The sequence below is a fragment of the Babylonia areolata genome, chromosome 25 (assembly GCF_041734735.1).
Source record: "Babylonia areolata isolate BAREFJ2019XMU chromosome 25, ASM4173473v1, whole genome shotgun sequence".
Lineage (NCBI taxonomy): Eukaryota > Metazoa > Mollusca > Gastropoda > Neogastropoda > Buccinidae > Babylonia > Babylonia areolata.
The window spans coordinates 24,528,119-24,537,478 of record NC_134900.1 but is presented as its reverse complement, the minus strand read 5'-3'; the positions used below and the strand labels follow the sequence as shown (position 1 = coordinate 24,537,478).

The 9,360-nt window shown below is 48.1% G+C and overlaps 1 protein-coding gene across 1 annotated transcript in view; it reads left to right on the top strand.

Moving 5' to 3' along the window:
• LOC143299538 (venom serine carboxypeptidase-like) overlaps positions 1-8,956 on the top strand; it is a 29,403-nt gene extending 20,447 nt beyond the window's left edge. Inside the window, exons 9-13 of the mRNA XM_076612808.1 lie at positions 2,791-2,901; positions 4,780-4,857; positions 5,550-5,741; positions 6,147-6,320; positions 7,030-8,956. Of these exons, the coding sequence (XP_076468923.1) occupies positions 2,791-2,901; positions 4,780-4,857; positions 5,550-5,741; positions 6,147-6,320; positions 7,030-7,134 (660 nt within the window). The 3' untranslated portion in view covers positions 7,135-8,956. The remainder of the gene's footprint in view (positions 1-2,790; positions 2,902-4,779; positions 4,858-5,549; positions 5,742-6,146; positions 6,321-7,029) is intronic.
• Positions 8,957-9,360: the final 404 nt, after the last annotated feature.

The window sequence follows — 9,360 nt, the reverse complement described above, 5'->3', positions numbered from 1 at the left end:
TATCTATCTATCTATCTATGAATTAATAAATATATCCATCTGTCTATCCATTTATATTGCTCACATGCAAAATATGTCTGTCTGTCTCTATATGTCTGTCTGCCTATTTCTCTCTCTGTGTCTCCTCCTACACCCCAACTTTACCCCCCCCCACGCTCCTCTCCTCTCTCTCTCCCCTATCTCTCCCCTCTCTTTCTCTCCTCTCCTCTCTCTCTCCTCTCTCCCCTTTCTCCCCTCTCTCTCCCCTCTCCCCTCCCCTCCTCTCTCTCCCTCTCTCCCTCTCTCTTCCCCTCCCCTCTCTCTCTCTCCTGCTCCTCCTTCTCCTCTCTCTCCTCCTCTCCACCCTCCCTCTCTCCCTCTTCTCCTCTCTCTCCCCCTCTCTCCCTCCTCTTCCCCCCCTCTCTTCCCTCTCCTTTCTCCCCCTCTCTCTCTCTCCCCTTCTCTCCTCTCCTCCTCCTCCCCCCTCCCTCTCTCTCCCTCTTCTCCTCCTCCCCCTCTCTCTCCGCTCTCTCTCCTCTCTCTGACCCCTTCTCTCTCCCCTTTATCTCCCCCTCTCTCTCTCTCCCCCTCTCTCTCCCTCCTCCTCCACCTCCCCTCTCTCCCCTCTCTCCTCTCTCTCCCCCCTTCTTCCTCTCTCCTCTCCTCCTCTCTCCCCCTTCCCCTTCTTCCCCCTCTCTCTCCCTCTCCCCTCTCTCTCCCCCTCTCTATCTCCCCTTCTCTCTTTCCCTCTCTCCCCCTTCTTTCTCTTCTCCACTATCTCTTTCCTCCTCCTCTCTCTCTCCTCCTCCCCTCCTCCTCCACACCCTACCCCTATTTTTCTCTCTCCCTCTTTCTCCTCTCTCTCCCCCCTCTCTCTCCCTCTCTCTCTCCCTCCTCTCTGTCCCCCTTCTCTCTCCCCCTATCTCCTCCTCCCTTCCTCCTCCACACCCTACCCCTATTTTTCTCTCTCCCTCTTTCTCCCTCTGTATCTTCTCTGTCTCTGTCCCTTTATCCTTCTCTCTTCTTCTCCCTCTCCCTTCCCGTATCTCTTCGTCTCTCTCTCTCCCTATCTCTCTCTTCTCCACACCTCTTTTGTCTCTCTCTCTCTCTCTCTCTCTCTCTCTCTCTCTCTCCTTCTTCTTCTTCTTCTTCTCACCCTCAGTCTCTCCCGCTTTCCGCCCGCCCCCCCCCCCCCACTCTCTCTCTGTCCTTTATCCCCCTCTCCCATCCTTCCTCTTGCTCTGTCACTTCCCCCCCCGGGCCCCCCCTACCTCTCCCCCCCCCCCACGTCCCTCTTTCCTTTTTCTAGTGTTTTGCAAAACATTATTGTGGGGAGTATCCAGGTCAATGAATTATCTCCCTTTTCCTAAAAATAGGATTCAAGAAACGCTATCAATGTCTGTTGGAGAAAAACAAAAACAAAACCAAAAAAAAAAACAACAACAAAAAAACATCCGCCACACTTCTCAAGGCGAACTACAAGTGTTATCAGTCCATTTCTACACCTCCCAACAACTTCTCATATACCTGTTTAGCTTAACGATCCCACAGTCATTTAGAGCCATCAGAGCAGCGAATTCATATCCTCTGTGTCTAGGGCTAGGCATAGGCAGGCGGGGCCCAATCCTCTCCTTCCGATGTTTTAACCCTCACCAGCGATGGTGTGTGTGTGTGTGTGTGTGTGTGTGTGTGTGTGTGTGTGTGTGTGTGTGTGTGTGTGTGTGTGTGTGACCATGTGTGTGTGTGTGTGTGTGTGTGTGTGTGTGACCATGTGTGTGTGTGTGTGTGTGTGTGTGTGTGTGTGTGTGACCATGAGTGTGTGTGTGTGAGACCATGTGTGTGTGTGTGTGTGTGTGTGTGTGTGTGTGACCATGTGTGTGTGTGTGTGTGTGTGTGTGTGTGTGTGTGTGTGTGACCATGTGTGTGTGTGTGTGTGTGTGACCATGTGTGTGTGTGTGACCATGTGTGTGTGTGTGTGACCATGTGTGTGTGTGTGTGTGTGTGTGACCATGTGTGTGTGTGTGACCATGTGTGTGTGTGTGTGTGTGTGTGTGTGTGTGTGTTTGACCATGTGTGTGTGTGTGTGTGTGTGTGTGACCATGTGTGTGTGTGACCATGTGTGTGTGTGTGTGTGTGTGTGTGTGTGTGTGTGTGTGTGTGTGACCATGTGTGTGTGTGTGTGTGTGTGTGACCATGTGTGTGTGTGTTTGTGTGTATGACCATGTGTGTGTGTGTGACCATGTGTGTGTGTGTGTGTGTGTGTGTGACCATGTGTGTGTGTGTGTGTGTGTGTGTGTGTGTGTGTGACCATGTGTGTGTGTGTGTGACCGTGTGTGTGTGTGTGTGTGTGTGTGTGTGTGTGTGACCATGAGTGTGTGTGTGTGTGTGTGACCATGTGTGTGTGTGACCATGTGTGTGTGTGTGTGTGTGTGTGTGACCATGTGTGTGTGTGTGTGTGACCATGTGTGTGTGTGTGTGTGTGTGTGTGACCATGTGTGTGTGTGTGTGTGACCATGTGTGTGTGTGTGTGTGTGTGTGTGACCATGTGTGTGTGTGTGTGTGTGTGTGTGTGACCATGTGTGTGTGTGTGTGTGTGTGTGTGTGTGTGTGTGACCATGTGTGTGTGTGTGTGTGTGTGTGTGTGTGTGGCTATGTGTGTGTGTGTGTGTGTGTGTGTGTGTGTGTGTGTGACCATGTGTGTGTGTGTGTGTGTCTATGTGTGTGTGTGTGTGTGTGTGTGTGTGTGTGTGTGTGTGTGTGTGTGTGTGTGTGTGTGTGTGTGTGTGTGTGTGTGTGTGTGTGTGTGTGCAGATGATGCCGGTGTTTCCAGACTTCCTGTACCACACAGGACTGATCTCCGACACTCACCGCCTGAAGTTAAAGGAGGAACTGATCAAGGCTTTCCAGGGAAAGATCGATTTTGTCAGTCTCCCCACCCCTTTGTCTGTCTGTCTGTCTGTCTGTCTGTGTATCTGTCTGCCTGTTTGTGTTTGTGAGCATCACACCCACCTGTCTCCATCCCCTTCCCTCTGTGTGTCTGTCTGTCTGTCTACCTGTCTCTCTCTCTCTGTACATTTCTGTCTATGGACCTGTCTGTCAGTCTGTCCGTTAACCTGTCTGCCTGTCTGTTTGTCTGTCTATGTACATGTTTGACAGACTGTTAACCTGTCTACCTGTCTGTCTGTCTCTGTCTATGTACATGTCTGTCAGACTGTTTATCTGTCTGTCTATGTACATGTTTGACAGACTGTTAACCTGTCTACCTGTCTGTCTCTCTGTCTGTGTACCTGTCTGTCAGACTGTTTACCTGTCTGTCTACCTGTCTATGTACCTGTTTGTCAGACTGTTAAACTGTCTGTCTGTCTCTGTGTCTATGTACCTATCAGACCGTTAATATGTCTGCCTGTCTGTATCTCAGTCTATGTGTCTGTCTGTTAGACCTGTCTGTTAGACTGTTTGCCTGTCTGTCTGTCTATGTACCTGTCTGCCAGACTGTCTGTTTGTCTGTCTGCCCCTCTGTCTGTCTGTCTGTATGAATACAAATGCCTCATTCCCCATTCCATTTTGCGCGCGCCTTTGGTTGTGTGTGTGTGTGTTTGGGGGGGGGGGAGGAACCCAGAACTAAGAACTCAGAACTCATTTAATTGTCGTAAGACCGATCATAGGAATTATGGACACTATAGACTAAAGACAACAAACAAACAAAAAGCAAAAGCAATAAGTTGTGAGCACATGCAGGATATTCCACAAGACATAGTTATGGACTGCGAACTTTAAAGCATTCATATATGTATTTTGCCACTTCTGGTTGGAAATAACTTAATGGCAACAGAGAACTCGGCCTGTGGATTATTGTGTTGCCAGTGCCATCTGGCCAATGATTCGAAGACTGGGAATTAACTGTCACAAGTAGGCGAAATCTCAGGTGAGAGTACGCACTACACTTGTCCAGAAATTGCAGTTTATCCTCTATAACTCCACATGCTTTACATAGCCGGTCTTTCTGAGGTAAGCTGTACAGACGTCCTCGCTCAATTTCAAGCTCATGTGCACTTATTCGCAATCGACATAATGCTCCTCTATGTTTAGTATTTTTGCAGCTGATTGCAGGTGTGTGTGTGTGTGTGTGTGTGTGTGTGTGTGTGTGTGTGTGTGTGTGTGTCTGTCTGTCTGTCTGTGTCTGCGTCTGTGTATTCCTGGATATCTTATGGATGGGGTTGTGAATGCGTGACCTTATTCTGAATATATTGATCGTCATTCTATTCTTATGTGGGGCTTTGTACATGTATAATCAACCTTTACAGTGGCATTATAAATCGCGTAGTGCTGTGTAATTTTGCGCAAAAAAATTTTTTTTTTACTGTTACTACAACAACAACTACCATTACTTCCACTACTGATGATAACAATGATAATAATGATAACAACAAAACAACAACAGTAACAACAACAGTACTACTACTGCTACCACTACTAATTTTAACAGCTGCTATAAGAAGAAGAAGAACAACAATAATAATAACAATGATGATAACAATAATGACAGCAATGTTGTGATGATAATAATGAAAACAACAATAATGACGACGACGATTATGATGATAAAAGCAATGATAATCACAATGATGATGATGATAATAATCATTATAATAATGATAAGAAGAAGAAGAAGGAATATGAAGAAGACGAAGAAGAAGAAGAAGAAGAAGAAGAAGAAAACAATGGAAGTGTCCGGGGGTGTCATGTTTGATGTGGGGGTCCTGTGAGTGTTGCTGAGCACTGAGTACCATCGTGTTTCAGACCTACCTGATCCAGGTTTACGTGGGGCTGGGCAACAAGCTGGGCATCGACTCTTTCGACCACCTGCTGGGCAGACAGGTGCGTGCACACCTGTACTCTGCTGTTGGCTGTCTGGGGTGGTGGGCTTCATTACTGCTGCTGCATTTGTAGCCAAGCTCACACACGCATGGCCACACACACACACACACACACACACACACACACACAGCGAGAGAGAGAGAGGGAGGGAGGGAGTGGGGAGGAGGGAGGAGTATTTACATCGAGTGATTCTGGAGGAAAAAATCCTTGTCTAAAGGAGTGGGAACTGATTACAATGTAAGAAGCAAACTCTGTGTGTGTGTGTGTGTGCGTGCGTGCGTGCGTTCGTGCGTGCGTATGTGCATGTTTGTGTGCTTTGTGTCTTCATGACGTTTATTATGAAGCGCTTTGAAAGGATTGTATACATGCATGATGATGATGATGATGATGACAACGATGACGACGACAATGACGATGACGATGATGGTAACGATGATGATTATGATGATGACGACGACGATGATGATAATGATGATGACGACGACGAAGAAGAAGATGACGATGACGACGAAGAAGAAGATGACGATGAAGATTATGATGAAGATGACGACGCCGATGACGAAGATGATGATGATGACGACGACGAAGAAGAAGATGACGACCACGACGACGACGAAGAAGAAGAAGATGATGATGATGATTATGACGATGATAATGATAATGATGATGATGACGATGTACGGGTTGTCCAGGCCTCCAACGAAGGGTCCCTGGAGGGGGTGAACAGGTTCATGCTGTCCACAGCGGCCAGGGTCAAGCTGCACGTGGGCTTCGCTCCCACTGCCCGAAAACCGCTCAGCTCTCTGAAGGTCTGCAGGACACTGGATGGTGATATCCCCCTGCACACCAACAGGGAGAACGGCTTCCTCATGGATCACTACAAGGTGTGGTGTGGTGTGGTGTGGTGTGGTATGGCGTGGTGTGGTATGGCGTGGTGTGTAGTGAGCTGTGTGAAGGTGTGTCGGAAAACTGGATGGTGACATCCATATCCTCCTGCACATGGATCACTACAAGGTGTGGTGTGGTGTGGTGTGGTGTGGTGTGGTATGGCGTGGTGTGGTATGGCGTGGTGTGTAGTGAGCTGTGTGAAGGTGTGTCGGAAAACTGGATGGTGACATCCATATCCTCCTGCACACCAACAGGGAGAATGGCTTCCTCATGGATCACTACAAGGTGTGATGTGTGGTGTGGTATGGTGTGGTGTAGTATAGTGTTGTATTGTGGTGTGTGAAGGTGTGTGCTGTGCTATCCAGGTAATCAAACTGTACATCTCTCTGCCCTGTGTCCAGGTGCTGCATTACTCCGGGAACCTGGACGTGGTGGTCAACGTCCCCATGACAGAAGCCTTCCTGGACCACGTGCAGTGGGCGGGGCAGGAGGAGTACCGGCAGCACGAGAGACAGATCTGGCGAGTCAACGGTGAACTGGCAGGGTGGTTCGTCACCATCAGAAACTTCACCCGGGTAAGAAAGTTTCAGACTTCGTTTTATTGTGAAAAATCAGATGAATGATCACCCGTTCAAACTTTTCTTGCTGCTGCTGCTGCTGCTACATTTATATGGCGCTTTCAAACCTCTCAAAGAGCTCGCTTCACAATTACACGTCAGTCAAACACAAAGCATGTAAGAACACAATGACACACACACTCACAAAACAAAAGAAAGAAAATAACACTCACGCACACATGCACGCACGGACACACACACACACACACACACACACACACTCACACGCGCGTGCGCGCACTCAAGCACGCACAACCACACATAAACACGCAGTGAAGAAATTTAGAAACCGGACATGGAATGAAGTGCCAACCAACTTAATATCGCTTGTAGTTTAGGAAACAACAACAACAGCTACTACTACTACTACTACTACTACAAACCGCATTCAACGAATCCCTCCCGGACAGATATACAGATATACATAATTCAGCTCCAAGCCACAACACACACACAAAAAAAGACATTCACTGACACGTGACGACTTCAACCCATTACGACCAGGCCAGCGAACGACTCCTGTTGATACATGTCTAGGAAGTGTTCTTCGACTCTCTGTCTCTCTGTCTTTCTGTCTCTTTGTCTACTCCCCTTCTCGCAGAATGCACCAAGGCTGTTACAAGAAATCAACTTTCTTGTTTTTGTGGGTGTGTGTGTCACGTGACAGGTGGTCATACGGAACAGCGGTCACATGGCTCCGTACGACCAACCAGAAAGGACCTTAGACATGATGAAGAAATTCGTCTTGGACCAGCCCTTTGGGGACGAGTAGGTCTGCAACACCAGGGGACTGCACTCTGCTAGCAGGTTCAATTTCAGTTTCTTTCAAGGCGGCGTCACTGCGTTCGGACAAATCCATATACGCTTCACAACATCTGCTAGTCAGATGCTGATCAGCAGCATAATCCATAACCCAAGGCGCTTTATCAGGCTTTGAATGCATGCATATATATGTTTCTATCAGAGTGAATTTCTTCGGAATTTTGCCAGAGGACAACACTGATGTTGCCATGGGTCCTTTACCAGTGCGTCAAGTGCGTGCTGCACAGGGGACCGCGGTTAATCGTATCATACGAATAGCTAGACGCTCAGTTTTATTTTTTTCAAGTCAAACTTTTGAGAAATGTTGAATCAGAACAGGCGCTATACTGATCAGTATCAGTTTCAGTAGCTCAAGGAGGCGTCACTGCGTTCCATCAAATCCATATACGCTACACCACATCTGCTAAGCAGATGCCTGACCAGCAGCGTAACCCAACGCGCTTAGAGCTTAGCTATACTGAACACCACCGAGGTGACTCAGCAGCAGTGCAGGGTCTCCTCTGGTCTGCGGCCTCCTGGCGACCTAACGTCCATAGTTCCTCGTGGACTGTCGACGCTGGGACTGAGACAGAGGGGTCCGGGTGTGGCTGTGGTTCCGCTGACATGGTGCAGAAGATGGGACACAACAACAACAAGTGGATTGGAATGACGTACAGTGAGAAGGACGCTCAGCAGCGCAGGGCCTCCTCTGGCGAGTGGCCTCTTGGCGACCTACTACAGGTAGCTCCCTGAGCACTGCAGACATGAGGACTGCGGCTGTGTTATGGGGTAAGGGTATCTGGGGGGGGTGGATGGAAGGGGCCGGACCTCATTAATTTTCATGTATACGTGAATCCATTTGTTCAATACCTGTTGTTTTGTTCCATTTAAACGGCAGCGATGTTCATTTCTGCTCTGTATCATTTACCGACGAGCATGTACACCAGCTTGTCCAAAACAATCATGCAAGGCACCATCGAGGGCGGGAGAAGAAGAGGAAGACAGCGGAAGAACTGGCATGAGAACCTCAAACAATGGACCGGACTCCACACACGTGAGCTGCTGCCAGCGGCTGCCCACAGAGACAGATGGAGAAGGGAGGTTGCGTCTGCGGTCCTCAGGCTTCCCCCAACGACTACTTTGTAGTTATGGGCCTGAGGTTGAGGTTGAGGATGTGCACCAAACCACCAAGCAACACACTGAGCCATAACCATTAAGATCTGATGACATTGATTAAGGAAAGAACACTACGATGATGTGGCCATGTAACCAGATTCAGTGGCCTTGCTAAAACAATCCTCGAAGGAACTGTTGAGTGAGGAAGACGGGGAAGAAGAAGAAGAAGAAGAAGAAGAAGAAGAAACACGATTGACAAGATTTCAGAATGGACAGGGCAGGAAAGCCACTCGCAAACACCTCGGCTTTGACACACAACCGACATACCTGGAGAACAGAGAATCTGGTGAACAGTTCTTCTGTGTTGTGCCCCAATGACTCTTTGCAGAGTTTAGGGAAAAGAAGAAATAGTAGTAGTAGAATGATGAGGAGGAGGAGAGGAGGCGGAGGAGAAGAAGAAGAAGAATTACGAGGAGGAGGAGATTAGTTGTATCATTATATTATTATGTGGATATTCGATATTGTATGTAGCGGTTTTCTTGCGTAGGTAGTCTGCTCTTCGTTGTTCCACTGTAGAGTTCATACTAAACTGAATCTGTTTATATGAATGTAAATTAGTTGTGTGTGTGTGTTAGTCTCCCGCACATTTTTCTACAAGTACAATATTTGTTGTGACATTAAACTGACTCTGTTTATATGAATATCAACTAGTTGTGTGTTTTATGCGTTCCACTCATCACCACCGACCCCCCCCCCCACCTCCCAACCTCTCCCCTCTCTCTCCGCCTCTCTCTTACCCTCTTCTCTATGTCTCTCTCTCCCTCCTCTCTCTTACCCTCTTCTCTTTCTCTCTCTCTTACCCTCTTCTCTCTCTGTCTATATCTCTCTCTCCCTTCTCCCTCTCTTTTACCCTCTTCTCTCTCTGTCTCTCTCTCCCTCTCTCTCTCATATCTCCCCCTCCTCTCTCTTACCCTCTTCTCTCTCTGTCTGTCTCTCTCTCCCTTCTCCCTCTCTTTTACCCTTTTCTCTCTCTGTCTCTCTCTCCCTCTCTTTCTCTCATATCTCCCCCTCCTCTCTCTTA